Consider the following 20,974-nt stretch of genomic DNA (forward strand, 5'->3'; position numbering starts at 1 on the left):
TTAGAAGTCATTTGTCATATGCATCTGAAAATATTTAGTGAATTTTTGATCTGTTTTGGTAGTGTCTTTTAAACCAAATATTGCTGTTTCCTTACATTTAGCAACAAATCCACTCTTGGCTGAGCTCATCCTTGATAACAGAATTCAGGAATCATGTGAAAAACTCAGAACTTCAATGTGAGCTCTCACAAATAATTCAGGAGCTACAAGTGACATGGCTCATCCAAAAGGTGGTGGGTTTTTTTGCTATAAATTGTTAGTGAGCCAAACACCCAGTGGAAAATTGAAAGCACAGCATTATTGCAAGGGGGGAAAATGAGGCTCTGGAACCTTTCAGTCATGAATATATTGAAATAACTTCATATTAACACATAGTGTGCCAATGAATGATAAAATTTCAATGGAAAGAGCTGAAAAGTCACCTTATGAAAGCATTTGATTCAGAAAAGAGCCTTGTGCAGAGCAGCAGAGATGCACAGACTTCAGGACAAGTGTTTTTAAAATCTGTAAGTGTTGAATACCTCCTTTATATTTAGAATGAGTGTCTTGAGTTCTGCTGTTGATTTTGGATTTTCAGTTACATAAATTGCTGTCTGCATAGGTAGTCTTTTTTTTTTCTATTGTTATTTGTCTTGATTTGTGGGATTCCTTCACATTTCCACTCTGGCTAGTGGCCATGATTCTAGTGACTGTAGGCTTGATTTTGTTAGTTTTCACCGAGTTCCCCTGGGCTGCAAATGGCTCTTTTCATTTTAGAGAGCTATCACATTCCCACATGCTTATTGCAATTGTGTTTATGCTTAGTGGCATTGCGTTTAAAAATGAGCAATGTTGGCAATGTTATATATAATTTCATATCAACAGAACGTTTCATGCCACTTCACGTAAATGAGGGGCTAACACATTCTTAAACTAGTTTTTAGGATGTTGTCATAAGCAGGCATAATCTTCATGGTGTTACGGATCACTGCTTTATGATATGTATCATCCTGCTGCCTTTTATAATACTCATAAAAAATTGTAGAAGTTAAAAAAAGCCACTGTCGAAAGAACTGTAGAAGTTATCACCATAGAGGTGAGGTATTTTTTATTAGAAACTCTTAAAGCCACACTGTTGTTTGAAGTCAGTACTTTAATTTTCACTAAAGAGAATATATATTGTATGTAACTTTAACCTTTCTGAGAAAGTATCTATTTCAGGGGATCCTATGAAAATTTCCCATGTTTTAAAAATGTTTGTAGCTAGAAAGCCATGCTCACAGGTGCACACCTAGCTATGTGCCTGATTCTCAGAAGATCCTGCATCTTCCACTCAGATGTTTCACACCTTTTAGGACTGAGCTAAGTAAAGTGTACCTAGTAAGGCCAGGAGTATCACTTGTAACCATCTAGCCTGATGGTATCTCTGCACACAGAGCATATTATCACACATCAAAAACCTTGTGGACTTGATGGATAGTGAAAGTGAAATGCTATCAGATTACATAAACCACAGATTGATGAATCATAGGTAATGTAATTTTTCAGAGGAAAAGGCTCCAGAGAGGCTTTGTAGCTTTGAACTGCCAGTCAACCTGCCGTATATTTGTTCCTTTAACTTTTCTCAAATATGTTCCTGAGACAATTTGCCTCATTACTTGAAAGCTGACGACCTGATCACACAACAAATCCCTTTGTACTTTAACTAGAAAGTACTGCCCAAAGGTATATAATTAGGTTTTCAACATTCTGGAAAGCCCCCGCCCCCCACCCCCCCCTCCCCCCCCCAATCCATACAAGTGCAAATCAATGAGCTAAACTGCTTTCTTAAGGGAGGAACTGTTGTGACAGTATCACTGGTTTAAATAAATAACTAGTTATGAAACCAGACAGGAGTAGTGTTTTGCACCTATGCAATATTGTCTCCAATATATGGGTCTGAATGCTTTCTAGAAAAGTTTATTGTTCTTTTGTTACACAGGAAAAAACTGAGCAGTCACAAGTTGAAAGGAATGACTAGAGTTGATGGCAAAAACAATGCTGAATTCCCTATGTATTGAATTTTACATAAATTTACTGAATATTAAAGTGTGAATTTTTGAGCATATGATAACTTCATGTATCTACTCCTTTCTTCTTGGAGAGGTATTTCATTTGTACCTGTTGCCAATTATAAATTACTTAATGGCCCCTTAAAATAACCACTGGGTTAATTTTTCTGCCAAGGAGGTAAGTATTTAACGGAAATTTAAAGTGCCTATTACAAGGTGCTGTTTATTTGACTGGAAATTTTTCTTTTCTTTCTCTTTTAATTCCTTTGTTGGGTCTGAATCTTCAACTTTACTTGCCCTGAGCTGAAATCATCATTGAACAAAATAACGTTACAGAGATAGCAAAATTTTACAGTCCTGTATGTGATGTTACTATGGTTTTTTAAAATGTCAGTCAGTCAAGTTTATTTAATGGTTATTTATTTAATAATTTATTAAACTCCAGGACAATGGCTTTTATTTCCCCATTTTGCTTGTTTCATTGGGCAGTATCCTCACAACTTAGACGATAGTTTTTTGTCTTATTACCTTGTCAGAGGATTTTTAAATTTCCTAAATGTGGCAGTAGGTAAGTGAAGAAAATATAAAATGCAAGAAAAAGAAAACTGTTGAAATACTTTAGGGAGAAATAAGAATTTCCCTCAGAATTTCGTTAGAGGATCAAAGGTGGAAACAAGCTTTCTATTTATTGTTAAACTGTGTAGGCCAAATCCCAGTAAAGGCAGACATCAGGTGTGATTTGGAGACCATTAGAAAGAGAAAACGGAAAGCAGTGCTACAGCTCTAACAAAATGTGTATTTTCTGAGGAAGTGCAAGGCTTTTCACATATTAAAAGCATGTAAAGAGTTTTTTCCTCGAGATTTTTTCCCATGTCTGAGAGCTGAGAAGATAACATTATCAGCAATTGAAGCTTACCTGAACCCAAATCCCACCCTCACCACGTGTTTTACACATGGCATTTAGGATTTTGGTGTGCATTAGTAGCTCTTTCTGGGAGGGGGACAAACACAAGTGTCAACAAGAGATTTAATTTCACAAATGAAACCTGTCTCAGCACCAAGACATGAGGGTGTATCTACTGATTCTTAGGTGTGATGTCTAATGGACTTAACTGAAGTCAAATTATCCCTTCCTGTCATGTAAACTAGAACTATTTATGCTTGGTCAAATTACTCTGATTTTGTAACTTCCAGTAATCAGTAACATAATCTCATTCCCTTCCTTCCTTGGGACCCTGTGTCCCCCTTCCTAGAACTCCACCCAGCCTGGGAATTTATGTACCCTCCTGAAGTTCTTTCCTAGCTTGTGTGTGCTCGGGGTGTCTTCAGTGGACAGGAGTGTCAGCACTTCATGCTCAGCAATCTGGAAAAGACGTTGCCCTCGGCCTCTTTCTCTCTTTTTTTTTTTTTTTTTTTTTTTTTTCAGGGAAGAGAAAGAGATGAGCTTAATTTTCCTTCTAAGCACTCAGTCCATGTCTGTCACATCCCAGCGCTCTAAAATGCACAGCTGAAACAATGTGCCAAAAAACACAAGTTTGGCCCCATGCTTGGTTAATTTTCAACAATGTAGATTTAATGTCAAAGTTCAAGTGTGCCATGTCAGTGATTTCTTGCAGAAACCTTTTCAAATTTGTAAGTACTGATTTGTTTTGCCATGAGAATACTTTTCGTTGTCTCAGTCTAACATTAGTGTAATTGCATTTGAGTAACAGTTTGAACCGTATCTAGTAAAACAAGATTTCAAAAAGCTTTTTTGCAACCAGAAAAATAAATTAGTTAAAAATTCTAACACCGTAATTGCTTTCTGAATCGTTATGTTTTGTGATTTTCAACCCTGTAAACAAAATAAAGATGTGGCCTTTTATCTATATGACTAAGCTGAGCTAAATGGAAGATTAATTTTCCGTTGAATGTAGCATGTCCTCTTGGGACTTAGGCAAGGCAACTTGCAAGACTTTGCATCATCAACTTTAAATCCAGATATTTGGGTGCTTATGTTCTTTTTATTAGTTAGGTAAAGTGAAACGTGATTTTAAAAAAGAATAAAATGTATTGCTGGGTTTGTGTGAGACAAATGGGACCGAAGTGATATCTGAGTGTTTGCCTGCCTGCTGTTGTCAGCTGCACCAAGCAAGCCTGTGTTGGTCTACAAAGGATCTGCTTTGGTTTTAAGCTGCCTTGCTCAGCCCAGGTCACAGTGTGACCTCAGCCCAGTGTGTCCTGCAGCTGCTTTGAGAAATCCTTGTGCACTGTGCAAAGCAGCTGTCTTCTGACCACTTGTCTGTCTTCCTGGTAGATGTGGAGATTTAGTCAGACAGCGGAGGTCACTGGAAGAGGCAGTTGTGGTGTCATTGCCAACTTCCTAGACTGCCATAAAGGTCACCAACTCAGTGCAGAAGTGGAGGGAGGAATTTTTCTGCCCTCTTCCCTGAAACTTCAGTGAACATTGTAGGCTTATGAGTGGGATTCAGGTGCAGGTGTTTAGATGACAGCTGATAGGTCAGTAAGAACCCGAGGGCAAACTTTTGCATAACTATTTTAATATAGCTATATTTCAGCCTGTTTAATGAGCTGAAGAGGTTTGCAGATGAGTTTGAAGAGCCCAAGAATGTAAACAAGGTACGCAAGAGGAATGGACAATAAAGAGCAAGTAGATGGGAGGAGGGAGTGGGAGCACACTTGGTTCATCTTTAGGCACAGAAGTGGCAATTTAAATTCTAGCCTGGACTTAAAGTGTGGTGTGGATGCACCTGAGCTGATTGAGTTTGCACCTATGTTTCTCTTATAATTTCAGCTGTTAGTCTGCATTGGCTTCAGAAACATTTGATGAAGTGCGACCACAAAATATTATAAAGCTGGGGAAAGTAATTTCAGACAGAGCTGGAAATAATTCCATCTACTTTGTTATTCAATTAATAATCTTAATACTCAAACAAGTAAAAAACTAATTGAAATACTTTTTTTTCCTGGATCATAATTTATGCTCTGAAAGAAGCTGTAAATAATTAAAGGCAAAAAATGCTGTTTTGTCTTCTGTAATTGCATGAAGAGCAGTGTGATGTGTCTGATTCCTCAAGTCAAATGGTAACAGGTTGCTGTCTGGTATCTTGGAGCATCAGAAGAGAGAAGCTGCAATTATCCAGATGATGATCCCTTTGTGTGATTGTGAAATGCAGGGATGGTACAGTAAGGGGAAGAATCCCTTTGGCAGCTCCTAGAAGAGAACAGGTATAGGGCACTGCTGTTGTGTTTTGGTATTGCTGGTGGGCTTCAGAGAAAAGCAATATTTAGATAAGGCATAAATGAGTCCCTGTGATGTAAATTTTATTTCAAATTGAAAAAAAAAAAAAGTTGTACAAGCAGAGTTTAGTCCTGTGATTGAACAGAATTTGTGGAAGTATCTGTGAGGAAAGTAGAAATAAAAACTCTGTATCTGTCATAGCTAATTGTCTGAGTGCTGACAACCTACAGTTAATTGTAAAGCATTTCCAGGAATGCTGTAATAATGCATTATGCTTTTAAAAACTGGAAGAGAGAAGGTAGCTATAGAAGGAGTTAATGCCTGTGAATTTGGTAGGAATCAAGTTAGCTAGGAAACACATTTGAGAGGATTAACATTGTTGTAGAAATTAATGTTTGAAGAGATTGACCAGGAGGGTGCCGAGTTGAAGAATTTGAAACGCAGCTGAGTCCTATTGGTGGGCTTGTCAGGCTTGCTCCCCAGCCCTGCACCCCTGAAGTGGAAAACACAGAGCAGAGCAGAGCAGGTGCTGCAGGATCGCTTGGAAAGTGTATCCAAGACAAAAAAAAAGACGAAATTAGCCTGTATCCATCCTGCCTGTCAGGTAGGGCTCTGACTTGCCCTGGTTTTCTTCAGCTTACTCCGTCAGGCTGTGAGGAACTGCATTGCATAACTTTATTTAATGAAGCCTTTGTAGGAGTCCTTATAATGAGACCTGTTTAATCCACTGTGCTAAACCCTCAGTTGTGTTGGGGCTTTTGCAGGTGAGTGTATCCAAGTCCCTGGAATATACTTCTCCTTCGAACACATTTCTGGAATATATGTAAAATGTTAAGAAAGCAGGCATCTTAGCACCATGAGACACACTAATCATCGAGCTGAGATGGAGATAAGTGAAAGTAGGCAGATGAATAAAGAGGAATATTTCTGAAAATCTTGGGAGAGGAAGGAGAATGGAGTCTGTTTTGTGTCCATTTAGAATTTGAGCTGGTCTGATGGGTTTGGTTTTATTTTGTTTTCCTCTAATTCTAATCCCAGTGTCTCTATTCCAATCAAATTACTTCATTTAGAATAAAATCCATTGGCTTTTAGGCTTTGTTGCAATCCATTTAAGGAAAATGCTAAAATATCAAGTCTCTTATGAGTATAATATTTTTGCAAACATGGGACAAAAAACTTTTGTTCTTTTCTCTCATCTTTTTCAACACTGTAATGGAATGACCGACAGACTCAGAAACAGACATCGGTATCATCTATTAAAAAAGGCAACATGAAAGAGCCTGAGAAGCCACGTGCAGATGACAAATTCTTCTGCGTTTCCAAGCTGAAGGTACAGCAATATTTTAGCAATTTTGCAGGAACACACAACTGCAATCACTTGCATTTGCAGTATTTTGGTAGAAATTACAGCCTAGATTAAATTAATGGATAACCTGTTATTTTTTAATCCTTAATGCCCTAACCAAGGTCAAAAAAGCTTGTAATCAGCTGTGCTGGTTTTTGTTCTTCCTGAACTTTGCACTCTGATGTGCTGGAGGTATTGATTTATTGCTGCTGTGAAGCTCCACCACTGAATTTGTGTAATTCTTCCCCCCCCACCCCATCTAACAGGTTCACCCTTCCTTCTTAAAGCTTTGAAATGAGCCTTACTGATGTAGCAGTAAAAATTGGCTGTTGATCTTGAGTAATTCAAGCTGTCAAGAAATGCTAGAAAATAATGTAAAGTAGATTTTTAAAATAGTAATTAAAAACCCAAATACACTTCTTTTGCCATTTAGCTTTTGCAGCAATGTATTTAAAAGTAATATTGATTTTATTTCATAAATGCTGTTTATAAAGAAGCCTGAAGTTAAAAGGATTTGAATACCACTCCACTCATTAATTTTAACTTTTTAACTGTCAGTTGCTACTAATTGTCTTGCAAAACGGACATCTAATTTATTCCTTTTGGTTGAAATTGCTTGTTCTGGCCTCATGACCTCTGCTGGGATGGGAGAGCAGATCCTGGATTGAGTAATTTGGCCAAAGGAAATGATCTTAGTTCTGCAAGCAACTTGTCATTCAGATGAACAGAGGGTGGGGAAGGTCCTGCAGGTGGCAACCTTGCAGCAGGCACACGGCTGGGACTTGGGGCTTCTGAAGAGTCTTGGTCAATTAGAGATGAAGAACGAGGTTTTTATTGTTTGGGGTTTTGTTTGTTCGTTTTTGGTTTGGTTTTGATTTTTGTTTTTTTTCTGTTTCTCTGTTTAGCAAAGCCATAAATCTAGAAAAGAATAGATGATGGGATTTACACAAAAATCAGTGAAACAGAACTCACTTTTTAAACTGGAAGCACACCTTCACTGGAGGAAATAACCATGGAATATTAATTTAGAGATTCATAAGTATGTAATTTTGAATTGTTTATGCATTCTTATCTTCCTTTCCTAGGTATTTCTGCTGGCACTGTCACTTGCATTCCTTGGGAAAACAATGTCTGGTGCTTACATGAACAGCATGTACACACAGATAGAGAAGCAATTTAATATCCCAGCTTCTTTAGTAGGCATCATTAATGGAAGCTTTGAAATTGGTAATCTCTCATTTTAATATTTTTGATTCTTTGAAAATGTAATACGTGATATGAGCAGGTGTTAGTGACACTCATTTGCACTCAATTACTCTTTGTGACAATAGTGGCCAACTCTCATTCCTTTGAGCTGGTATGTAACCATTTCATGTCTTGGGGAAGAGTAGGACCACTTGAATGGGCAAATCTAGGTTTAAAAACTGGTTCAGCTAATTTCTGCACAATCATAAGATATGGCAGAGCAACTAATAGAATTACTTTGAGATGTGTGTTGAATCTCTCTGAAGAAAAAGGCAACTATGTGAGCTTTGAATTTTACATCGTGTTTAGCATTTTGCAGTTCCTTTAATTAAACTTGGAGTGGACTGTGAATCCTTACCTAAGGATAATATTTTAAGGTTTCAGACTTGTACAACTGTACCTGCAAAGAAAGACTCCAGTTCTACTTTTAGTGCCTCTTACCTTGCCTGCCAGTAAGTTTTGTTGTCCAGTGATAAATTTAAATGTATAAGTGTCATTCAAGCTACTGGTTCAATACAGCCTGTTTAGAAATTCTACAGAGCATGATGCTCGTTAATCAGACGTGATTTTGTTCTCCTGACAAAAAGATCACAAAATTAGTAGGTGTGCAATTACAAAATTGCTGTTTTTATAGGGCCTGATTCATAACATGAAGCTTGATTCTTTTCTTAGTTGCATAGTAAGAAATGGGGAAAATCAACTGATTCTAAATGAAAGTGGAGGAGAGGAAAATGAAGAATTCTAGTACGTTTTTGTTTTTAAATGGTACTAGGTATAAAAACCTGTATTTTTTTATTCTTAAACAATTACTGAAATTAATACTAACTTATTACTCTCTTTTTGTATGATTGTCCTCTTGTGTTTATTATTTTCACTACAAAAGCCACTATGATACACACTTCTGTATTTCCATACACATTACAAGATAAGGTATCTTAGGGGAAAATCTTTCTAAAACAGCTGTTATTCTGCAATCCCTGGGCCTGATCTCTATGCAAAGTAGTGGGAGATCTCATCTATATAAAGGTGCACTCAAAAATCTCTCTCACTGTCATCTTTTTCCATTCTGCCTTTTATTCTCATGCTCTTTTTATGTGATGTAACTCTTCCAATAAAAGATCATACATATCAGGGAATTACTGCACCGTGTAGGCAGTTCCCTGTCTAGTGACACTTTTTGCAAGACAAGAAAAGAAACAGAAGACGAGCTTACAAGATACACTCAAATTTATGTTACACTTTCAAAGATCCTGGGATCTTGTAAATTGTGAACCAGGTTCTCTTTGCAGGTAACTTGCTGCTGATAGCATTTGTGAGTTACTTCGGAGCAAAGCTTCACAGACCCAGAATAATTGCTTTGGGGTGCACAATTCTGTCCTTTGGATGTCTTTTGATATCACTTCCTCACTTTCTGTTTGGAAGGTGAGTGTTTTGCTTAACTTACAGTAGCTTCTGTGATGCTTGCATTAATCCATACATCTTTCAACTGAGTGGTTTGCTTATGGGGAGAGACATTGCTGAGCATGGATTCAATATATCATTGCAGAGCAGTTTTTTTTGTTTTTGCTCCTGAGATGGCTTCAAAAGTCAGTCATCACCTTCTGAGGAGAGTCACCCCTGTGGTGGGCACCTTCCCCTGCCTTTGCCTTTGTTCTTTTGCTGCCCCATGTGTGGGCTTTCCCAGGTGACATGGGCTCTGATACTGTCACTTTACACTGCTCTCTCTTCTCTGTTTGGATGGGCAATAGAAGGTGATTTCCAAAGATCTCTGTCTGGAACCTAGATGGCAGATTGTACCTGCTCACTGTGTTGGCAAGGTCTCTACTGACTATAATGATTCTTCAACTACTTTAAAATTATTTTTTACTTGGCTTAAAAAAAAATAGTGTAAGCTTGTGTAGGTTTTAATCAACAAGGTGTTTTTTGATCCTTCAATCTTGTTGCGTCCAGTGTGGAATGGCTCTGACAGCCTTGGCAGCACCCTCCTAACTTTTGACATGAATTCCCTTCTTCCTGTAGCTACACACTCTTCTAATACGTAACTCCATTATTCCAGTCTAGACAAATGAGATAGTTCTCATTAATATCTTCTTGACCTGCACATGCTTTCCTTTGATTCCAACAGGTATCGTATTGAAAGCAGCATTTCACAACAAGAAAATTTTTCAGTGGTGCCTCTATGCCTTATTAATCAAAACTTGTCCTCTTTGCCTAGAGAAGGACCATCAACAGGTATGACTTTTCCTGTGTGTATTAATATTTTTTTCCTGTATCTATAGTGTCTAAATAAATAGGTTTTTATTATTATTAGCAATTGCTTCAGGGTTCTGTTTTTGATCAGTACTTTTGATGACCTAGAAACTAGAGGTCAGGAAATTTTCTGGCCTTTGTATTTCTTTGGCTTCAGAGCTAAAACATTTCTTTCATGCAGTTTTCACATTATCCAGGCAGTTCAATTAACATCCCTGGCAGTCTGCTTTGGCATAGTATAACACAAGGTTGACCTCACAAACGTTCCTCTTTTTGATTTGAAATCATTGAAATATCATGAGGAGGTGGGAAGCATGTTCCAGCAATGGGCATAAGGATGTTTTTTTAATTGTATCACATAGGAAATAAAAGAATGAAAAATGGAGCTAGAACTAAAATAGAGATCTCCCTTCCCTTTAGAGAAAATAGTTTGAACTAGACTAAAATTTTTCTGTGAGACTGAGACATGTACATGCCCTAGGAGCATGCATGCAAAGGAACTGCTGGGAAGTCAAAGGGCTCAGAGGAAACCATTTAATGAACACACAAAATTCTCATGCTGAGGGTGGGATTAATCTCCTGGGTCTTTACCTACCTCAAAGGGAAGCATTAAGTCTGAGCCATCCCTTTAGACTCCCTTGATAGCTGGGCAAAGGAAAACACTGAGCTCTTGCAGAGCATGTCCCTTGCTGTAAGGTGCAAGAGAATAGACATGGGGATACCAGCACCATAATGTCACCCTAGGACAGAGTTCATGCTCTGTACTCTAGGGTGCATCAGATTACCTCTTCTGATTGCTGGAAACTTAGGTGGTTGGTGGGTGGTAAAAGTTAGATGACCCAAACCCTGCAGCTGATTGTTGAACTTTGTGATGGAGTTCCTTCAGGGTGCGCTGAGGCTGTAATACTGTCTGAATGCAGTGCCATCAAACCACAACATTGTGCTGGAGTTTCCTCTGTCTCCATTTAGTGATGGATGCACCTTCCAAGCTTTCCAAGACTACATGTCAGTTAAGATATCAATTTTTGCATCTTTGCAAAAAGAAGTTGTGAAATGTGTGTACCTAAAAGCACTTGGAATTAACCTTTCACTTGAAGATTTCAGAGACTGCATTTTCCCATTTTATAAATGCAAGCATAAAGGCATGGGAAGATAAATAATTTTCATTGAAATGATGTACAGCCACTCAGTATGCACATTAGAGTGCACAGATCCTCAAGCCTATGAGTATATTTGGGTAAGGTGATTGTTTCCTTATTATTCTATGGACAAACAAGACTGTGATATTCATATATGAGTGTTTCCTGCATGAAGTAAAAACTAGACTGAAGTTGACCACACCTCCATGAGGATTGCTTCACCTGTGCTTGCTGACAGTAATTTGACATTGCAACACGAGTCTGGATTTCATCTGTGGTTAGTCACTCAGAAAGACTGTAGTTGCTGCTAACAAAGGTGGTTTTTATTTGTTAATAAATTTGCACTGAGAAATCTCAGCAAGAGGAAGTGGGAGAGAGCACTGGAATCTGAAGCAGACTATGGGATGAACAAATCCCAGTTCAATGAGAGAAAGGAAGTAAAATATTTTGACCAGGTTTTTCTTTTTTTTTTTTTTTTTTTAATAGGACAGGCCTACCCACCAAAGCTTAAGCTATTGGTCAATTCTTTGTCTCTAGGTTTTCATTAATAGTTGGGACTAAAACATTCATTCTGACTTTTTGTTTTGTCCACAGAATGTGAAAAGGAGCCTGGGTCCTTGCTGTGGATATTTGTGATGGTTGGAAACATAGTGCGAGGAATGGGTGAAACTCCCATCATGCCTTTAGGCATTTCCTACTTGGAGGATTTTGCCAAAGCAGAGAATTCACCTTTCTACCTGGGTAAATCTACCCTGTTGTGATAACTCCCCTCCAAACATACACACAAAAACAAAAACAAAAGAAAGTAAAATTAAGATGCCTTTCAGGCCAATAAAGGAAGACAGGAAGCAGTAATCGTTGCGTTATCAAAATAATGTAGAACTTGTAATTTAACCAGAGTGAAACTTGTTGGAATGAGGCCAGTTTTAGGGACAAGTGATTTTTCAGTGGAGCTGTCCTAACCATATTCAACAGATCCAGGAAGATAATTATGTCTGGGTTCTAATTTATGTTTTCTCTTTTCCCTACTCTAGCATGTCTACATACAGCAACTGTAATTGGCCCCTTCCTTGGTTTATTGTTGGCTTCATTCTGTGCAGAGCTGTTTGTTGACATTGGATCAGTAGGTGCAGGTAATGGGTAAACATATAAAACCTTATTTTTAAATCTATAGCTGGTGTATTTTTTAGAACTAAGAGATGTTTTCGTGCTAATATGTGCTAATCCTACCTGCATTTGTTGGTATTTCTTTTAGAATGGAAGATCTGTGCACAATATTCAATTAATATATGCACCAATCAATCTGCTTATAAATTATTAGACGAAAAATTGTGTCATCTGGCTTAACAGAGGAAAGGACTCGAATTAATTTCATACAAGCCACTGAAATTTGCCATAAAATTAGAAAAGACTGGAGAATATTCTCCTTCATGAGCCTCATTTAAAGAATCAGTTAAATGGTTTTATGTCAGATGACTAGGAAAGCACAAAATGGCAGCAAAGAATGCATCTGAAGTGATCCAAGTTGTCTGTTTTTGTGTTTTATTATAGATGAAATAGCTATAACAGCTACTGATGCCCGCTGGGTTGGAGCATGGTGGCTGGGCATTTTGATTTGTGCACTGCTGAACCTTCTTGTGGGAATACCATTTTGGTTTTTGCCCAAGTCACTCGTGAAGGAAGGTGAAACCAATGAACCTGAAGAGGCAAGTGAAAAAAGTGTAGCACCATTGCAAGAAAATGATAAAAATGAAACCAAACAGACCATTTATGAAATTGCTAAAGGCAAGTTATATTTTATTTCCTTCTTACTTTAGTCCTAAAGTGTGAATTCTGTGTATTGTGTAATTAAGGATGGGTCCAAGATATGCAGTGCCTACTCTGTTTTGATGTGTCTGTAGTTCAAAGGATTTGTGCAGGAATTTAGAATGGCTCCTTGCAAAGGAAGAAAGCTGATTTCATAGATCTAGGATCAGGACTCCTTCCTTTTCCCCTCCTGCATTTCAGCTGTATGTAGATCTTTTTTCCCATGAGATGGTTAAAGCACTGGAATCTGGTTAAGAATATTACAACTCACTGAGCTGTGAATGAGTTGCGATATTGGTGGCTTGTACCCCACATTCACTGTGTGAAAAAGCAGAAACCCAACATAAAATTGTGCATCTCTTGAATCCAACTGAAAGCCCAAAAAGGCAATTGAGAGGTGCTTAAGTGTCTCATAAACATTTAATTACTCTTGAACAAATATGTATTTGACTCACCTTTATTCGTGTTACCACTGGCAGCTTTCACATCCATGTCTTTCAAATCTCTGTATCTGTAGGAGGTTACTTTTTATCTTCCTTATTTGAAGGAAACGTCCTTCCTACATTTCCTGATTGGAAAGGCAAATAAGTGAACTATGTCAAAGGCTATGATTTTCAGAGTAGTCTCCTGATCCTGTCCTGCTCAGGGCCCTCTGACAGGACCTTCATTTTCAGAAAATGCCATGTGGCAGCTCCCTCTCTCTGCTGTTTCCAGCTGGGTCCTGCAGATTCACCTTACCCAGGGTGAGTGCTTAGGTCTTGGCTGATATTACAACTATTTATTTTGATAAACAGAGCGTCTCTTTCTGCTGTCACATAGCCTTAAATGAATCAATGAATAAAATGAATAAAAAACTGTTCTAGGGAGGAAAGGTTCCTAGCTCAGATGTGGGTCCTTAGTGCCCCAGGGTCCCTTCAGAGCTTATGTTTTCATGATTGTTCCCTCCCTGCATTGCTGTGAATGTTCACTGTCCCTGAATATCCTGAATGTAGAAACTTCATTTCACCAGGTAGTTGTGGCTGCAAGGGACTTCTGGAGGTCACTTGGTCCAACCCCTGTTCAATCACTTACAGCCTATTGCCCAGGACATATTCAGACAACTTTTTAATCACCAGGGGTTTCAAGTCAAAACTTGATGTTCCTACAGTTAACCTAAGATAAAATTAATTTAATAACAATAAAATTTCCTTAAGAAGTTCTGATTAAAAATGTCACTGCATCTGTAAACAATGCAGCCTATTTATAGGGTTTCTAATATTTGACTAATTTTTGAAACTTTTTGAAATTTTTGCATGCAGATCTTCTAATACAGTACTTGCTTACCTCTGAAAGATATACACCCATGCTAAGTGGTGCCCACTTTCAGTGAGGCCCAGTCATTGTTTTGTAGATGTTTATATTCATCTGCACAGTTTCTTGACAATAGCTCAGCACATTGATTAACAGAGAACATCAGCCAAAGGGGAATTGTGGGGCTTTTTTATGGTTCAAATCCTGACTTAATGGGCATTACACAGAGAAAAGACATGTGTAAATTATTTTCTCAGATGATTACTTGGCTGAAAACTGGCTGATATAGATTTTTGAGAGGATGGTGGGAATAACCATGGTCACAGCTCTCTTCAGGCCTCTTTTGTCCCAGCAGCAAAACCCAAAATCAGTGTTCAGGTCTCTGGGGGCAGCTTGTCACATCTCTACAGTGCATTTGCACCCCTTTGTATGTTGTTTGCATACATGATTTATATATTTTTTTAAATTTATTTTTTAATTTATTTTTTTTAAGAATGCTCTGGGGGCATGAGTTGAGAGAAAAGGGAGAGTAGATGCAGAGAGTAGCTGTTGCTTCTGTGAATTATTATTATTTTTAAAGCAACAGCTGCGCTGGTGTGTGTGTGTTTGAGTGTGTGAGGGTATTTTTGGGTAGAGGAGACATGACAGAGTACCCTGGGCTAAGCCAGTGATCTCTGCTCCGTGCTGTCTGGCAAAGCATGAGATTTAGACTGATCCAGTTCAGTACCATTTCTGCTCCCCTTTTTCCCCCACAGCCACGCTGAGCAATGGGACATTCTTTTCATAAAGCATCACACTAACTCATGGCATTATTTCATTCCAGATTTCATCCCCTTCCTCAAGGCTCTGTTTCACAACCCTGTGTACATGTTATTTATATGCATAACTGTGTTACAGTTCAGTGCCTTTGATGGCATGATATCCTTCATGCCCAAATATCTGGAACAGCAGTTTGGAAAATCTGCATCAGATGCCATCTTTTTAATTGGTATGTTTGCGTTTTGCTCTGTTCTATCAATCTGTGATGTCTCTATCCAAATTATCTATATTTTTATATAGATACATATGTTCGTGTGTATTTACATATACATACTAAGGTTAAGTGCTTCTACAGGTGAGGGTTATCACACTACAAAGCATTTCTGCATGTGAATTCATTTTCTGCCCAACTAATTTTTTTTTTGCACAATTTTGTAATACAATTTCCATCTTCTGGATTGGCTCAGAAAATTCAGCTGATATGAAACTAGGCCATGTGATGTTTGTGTAAAACCACTTCCAACATGTCTTTCAGTCAGAATTTGCTTAATGAAAGTATCAATCAGTGTGAGAGCATATTCAGTAATCTTATCTCAAAACTGAAAATCTGTTCCTCCGCTCTGTGATGCTCAGAGTGCATTAAGATGTATATTAATTAAGATGTGCACTAGTTTATATTTCTGTTGAGTTTATATTTCTGTTGAGTCAGCTGGAGAGGCTGGATTTGAAACCATATAATTTTTTTTAGTTGAACCTAGAGTGCAACTCTAGATTGCAATTTTCCAATTAATGATTTTAGTCCTACCGTCTAGATCACTCCCCAGGCAGTTCTTAACCTGCTGTTGACTTTGGCAGAGGTTTTGGGTGTGAAAGGAAATTTGCAGAGACCCATTTCTGACTGTAGTTAAATTATTCAGTCACAGGCACTCTTTGAGTCTTTGCCAAACACAACCTTCCCTTACAGGAACTGTAGTAGCTACTTGTCTAGCTACCTCACAGTAGAGTAGCTTTCATGGTCTCCTTTATTTTAACATGGACGTTTCCCTTGTTTAAATAGGTGTTTACAACTTACCAGTTCTATGCGTTGGGTATTTTTCTGGCGGCTTATTCATGAAGAAATTCAAGATAAGTAACTATCAGGCTGCGAACATAGCATTTTGGGTGTCTTTACTGGAATACCTTCTCTACTTTGCTGCCTATTGGACTGTCTGTGATACCTCACCAGTTGCTGGTCTAACAGTTTCCTATCAAGGGTGCGTTCTTTGGGACTCAAGAGGACTTCAGTCTTTAGACACCAGGATGATTTTTCTTGTCAAGAATCAGCCAGGAGCTCCATTTTAGTTCCCTACTGTAAATTCTCAAGGCTTTTTGCTTGCATGAGACAGTAGGTCTGTTATCCCTGTTTCAAACAATAAAACTGTATTAAGAAAGATATCCATGTCAAGACTCATGGAATTGCATGTCCATATTATTTCTTTTAGTAATGCAATTAGTAAAGTCATGTAACTTCAGGTGAAAATAAAAATTTTTGGTCAAATCAGGTATACATGTGTGCAATTTCAGAATAAGAGGAAAAAAATCCCCTTCTTGATCTTACACTGGTTTACTTGAATTTGATTACTATCAAGTTATCAGAGGATATTTTATCTGCAGTTTCTTGATTTGAAGCCTGCCATTGATCATTTGGAATCATAGGATGGTTTGGGTTGGAAGGAATCTTAAAGATTCTCAATTTCCAACCTCCCTGGCCAGGGAGACAATTTCCAGTAGGCCAGGTTGTGTTGTGTGTCTGTAAAATGGACGTGGAGGTGTAGATGCAACACTTATGGACAATCAAGAACATACATACCATAGATGTGAAAAATACTGTAGGGCATGCATACCTAATTTACAATATTAATGTAATATAATTTAGAGTCCTGTAGAAAGATAGAAAGGTGTGACTTCAGGGTAGGAGCATGTAGGACTGGGTCCTGATTCAATACTTGAGCTAGAATAGAACCTTAAGCATTGCAAAGGATTACTGTGGGTATCTCATTATTGAAATATTTATTCATCTTCTAAATATGTTTCAGAATAGAGCAAGTTTCATATACAGAGAATACTCTACTGGGTGGCTGCAACATGGATTGTGATTGCCCGATTAGAATATGGGACCCTGTTTGTGGGAGCAATGGAATCACTTACGTGTCACCTTGTCTTGCTGGGTGTAAATCCTCAAGAGGAACTGGAAGAAGTGTGGTAATTATTGTACTGTACTGTGGAATTTAGTAGGTGACAAATACTTATACCAGTATAGGGTGGGGAGTATCCATGTACGTACATCTAATTGAACATATAAAGTGAAAGATTTGAACAAATTCATTCCAGAAATTTCCAACTGCATATGAAAAATAGTTTAAACTTCAATTAAAAATAAAATAAAGAAGAATCCTTTTCTACTAAGAGCTAAAGCAGACTTAAATACTTAACATGGAGTGAGAAATTATTCTGAAGGTATTGCCAATTGGAAACCCGAGTGCCCAAGAACATTTCAGCCAAAATGAAAGTCTATAGCATGGACTTAATAACCTCTTTTACCCTGTAGATTTAAACAAGTAACTAGGTATGGTAGAAATTTTATCCCCAAATATAGGGGATGCCTGGACCTGTGCCTGGCAGACACAGAGAGAGGCCACAGTGCAGTGCTGCTCATGAGTAACAAGCTCAAGTGCAGCAGACAGCGAGATGAGTGCCAGCGGTGTGGGTTTGCCACTCAGTGTGTGAGTCTGGACAATCTGTGTGATTAAAATACTCTTTTGGCAGGTATTTGAAAACTGCACCTGTGTTGCAGCCTCAGGATTTTCATCTCAAAACATCTCTGCAACTCTGGGCCAGTGTGATGGACATGAAAACTGTGATAAGATGCTCCATTATTTTTTAATATTGTCATTAGTCTGCAGCTTCATTTTTTCCTTAGCAGCCATGCCTGGATACATGGTCTTGATAAGGTACAGTAAAATTTCCTTGTCTTAAGAAATCTACTGGACTTTTTATTCTGAAGTTTAAATTCTCCAGGGAATTAAAAGTTTTTTAGTTTGCATATCGAAGTAGGAAGAGCAGAAAGGTCTTAGGTCATTTGTGTGCTGTGTAGGTTTAGTGTCATCTTTGTAATCTGATTTTGCTTCTGGCTATCAGCTTTATCCTGAATGAATGTAGGACCACTGAGTCAGGGCACTGGGAAATTGAGTGGTGTGTGATACCCTGTGTTTATCCATCACAGGAACATGATGTTGACTAAGGCACAGCTGTCCTGCACTTTGTGTTGGCCTTGGTAAGAGGATGATGCCTTAACAAACTTTTCCTTTTGTGATTTAGCAGTCCTAGATAAGGAATTTTTCAGGAAGCATCACCAATGATCATAATGAACTCTTTCAAACAATGCTCTTATTAGAATGGTTTGGGTCTAGTGTGATAAAGAACTTGATTTAAAAAAATGGTTAAACATCTCTTATTAACATCTATAAATAAGTGTACAATGCAATTATCATACAGGTCTCTAAAGCCTGAAGAGAAGTCATTTGGAGTGGGCATTCATGGGCTGGCTTCAAGAGTATTTGGTAAGAAAATATCTAACACACATCAGAAGAACAGTTAGTGCTGACCTAGGGTTAGAGAAGGATCACAGCAGGGCTATGGGCATGGTACATGAGTCATTTAAGGACTTTTTTTTTCTTTTTTTTTTACAGCTCTCAGCAGTACAGCAAAGTAGAACTGCTTGCAGTTTGCATTTTCTTATACTGGATAATAGGCTGGTATCTTGGTTTAATCCCAGTCAGGATCTAAGTATCCTTATTATCCACTTATTCTCCCACATGGAATAGGGAGGACAGTTGGGAAAAAAGTAGGACATGCAGATTAAGAAAATAATAGTTTAGTAATGAAAAGAAAGTATAACAATAATAGGAAAAATAGAAAAATAGAACAAAAGAAAGAAAAGTGATGCAAACTAAAATTGTTCGTGATCTGTTGACCAATACTCATCCCATTCCCAAGCAGCAGTTGGTCCCTCCCTGCCCCTTCTCTCCAGTCTGTGTACTAAGCATGACATTCCAGGTTATGGAATATCCCTTTGGCCAGTTTGGGCCAACTGTCCTGGCCATGCTCCCCCCTGCTTTCCTGTGCAGCTCCTCACTAACAGAGCATGAGACATGGAAAACTCCTTGATGTCAAAACTCCTTAGCAGCAACGAAAGTGTCAGTGTTATCAACATTATTCTCATATTAAAGCCAAAACACAGCACTGCACCAGCTGCTAAGAAGAAAATTAACTGTATTTCAGCAGAAACCAGAACATGGGACTACATCTGCTGTTCATTGGAAAGCCATTTGGCATTCCTTTACTTTTGCTTATTGTTTATGTTTATTGAAGGCAACATTGCTTCCCATTGATGGGAACAAATGTTTAGTTCTCAATAGGAAACACAGTCCTTACTGTAGCATGTGGGTACTGTTTAACAGGCAACAGGGAAGAAAATCTTTGTCTGAAGGTAGCTGGATAAGGAAGAGGAAAGGGCAGAAGAAGTACAGAGGATGTGGCTCATGCTGCAAGAGGACAGTACAGGTGGAGTAGGTGACAAACAGTATAGGCTCTGATAGGTGTATCTGATAACCAGAAGAAAATTGCTATTCACAGAAATGTTGCTAATATTCTTTGTAGCTGGAATTCCATCTCCCATTTATTTTGGAGCTTTGATAGACACCACTTGCTTGAAGTGGGGTACTATGACTTGTGGTGGAGAAGGAGCATGTAGGATGTATGATATTGTCACATACAGGTATATTTTCTACTTTATTTTAATTTCTCCTTCTTACTCTACTATTGCATGCATTAGAGATGTAATTTTATGCACTTTGTCTTTCTAGCAGACAAACTGCTCCTGTTTTAAAGATACGACACAATTTTCTTTGGCACTGGCTTTATTTATCAAGTGAAACCTTTGACACAGGCATTGGAATAACCCTTGAACAGAAATATTCTGGTGCCATAACATTCACTAATAACCTTTCACGAGAACAAGCCTTAAAAACTCTGAATTATGATAAAAATAATGAAAAGCAATTAGCTCATGTGGGAAAAAGGTTTGAGTGACTGCAATATCCTTGAACAGAAAATGGTTGAAACAGTACTTGAATAAGATACAGTTACTCAGGTTGGAAATTGGCTCAGAATACCACACATCACATTTTTCTAGCCCTTCGTGGATGGCTGTGGGATTTTAAAAGAAAAATCTTGTTGAACTCATACTAATTCCTTGTTGATACTGTGTTGAGGTTGATTTGGAAAAATATTCTTATGAATACTTAGAAATTTTAACCAGGCAGTCTGAGCCCTTTCAGGAATGTCTCTTTTCCCTATGGATAAAGCCATAAGAGTACCAAGTGCTTGACTTCACTGGCTAAATCATTTGCCTGAAACTGGAAGATGTAGAAGGCCATTTTGCTTCTCTGTTCTCACATTCTCAGCTTCATTGAGATCCAAAAGCATCAGGGCACAAGTTTTAGAGTGGCTTCACAAACCAATGTTTGCTGAAGAGTTTTGCCTTCTTTTTACAAATGCATATATTTAATGAAACTCATTATGTATTTCAGGTGGCTCTATCTTGGCCTGCCAGCAGTGTTACGTGGAGTATCCTACATCCCAAGCACACTAGTCCTCCTCATTTTAAAGAAGAAACTGAAATCTGAAAAGTCAATCTTAAAAAATGCTCCAATAGAAATGCAGGATAAAGAACAAGAAGCAGTGAAATAGCATTTCACTGAAGGACATGTTGGGGAAAAAAAAAACATTGCTGTGTAAATATTGGATATATCCTTGTGAAAAATTTGTG

At 38.1% G+C, this 20,974-nt stretch overlaps 1 protein-coding gene across 1 annotated transcript; it reads left to right on the forward strand.

Moving 5' to 3' along the window:
• The first annotated feature begins 6,499 nt into the window (after positions 1-6,499).
• LOC134043858 (solute carrier organic anion transporter family member 1A2-like) lies at positions 6,500-20,895 on the forward strand. The gene is made up of 14 exons (XM_062492591.1): positions 6,500-6,601; positions 7,702-7,843; positions 9,151-9,283; positions 9,987-10,093; positions 11,845-11,991; positions 12,285-12,383; positions 12,802-13,035; positions 15,170-15,334; positions 16,163-16,358; positions 17,181-17,346; positions 17,911-18,095; positions 18,640-18,704; positions 19,804-19,921; positions 20,736-20,895. Exons 1-14 carry the CDS (start codon positions 6,542-6,544, stop codon positions 20,893-20,895), a joined length of 1,977 nt encoding a protein of 658 aa, XP_062348575.1. The 5' UTR covers positions 6,500-6,541.
• The last annotated feature ends 79 nt before the right edge of the window (positions 20,896-20,974 follow it).

This window comes from Cinclus cinclus, chromosome 4 (assembly GCF_963662255.1).
Source record: "Cinclus cinclus chromosome 4, bCinCin1.1, whole genome shotgun sequence".
NCBI classification, from domain to species: Eukaryota; Metazoa; Chordata; class Aves; order Passeriformes; family Cinclidae; genus Cinclus; species Cinclus cinclus.

Excerpts from the sequence above, each read along its gene's own strand:
- LOC134043858 (XM_062492591.1), top strand. The coding sequence starts at position 6,542 with ATGAAAGAGCCTGAGAAGCCACGTGCAGATGACAAATTCTTCTGCGTT. Across the intron at positions 10,094-11,844 it reads TAGAGAAGGACCATCAACAG|AATGTGAAAAGGAGCCTGGG; the intron begins GTATGACTTTTC and ends TTTTGTCCACAG. Across the intron at positions 18,096-18,639 it reads GGATACATGGTCTTGATAAG|GTCTCTAAAGCCTGAAGAGA; the intron begins GTACAGTAAAAT and ends ATTATCATACAG.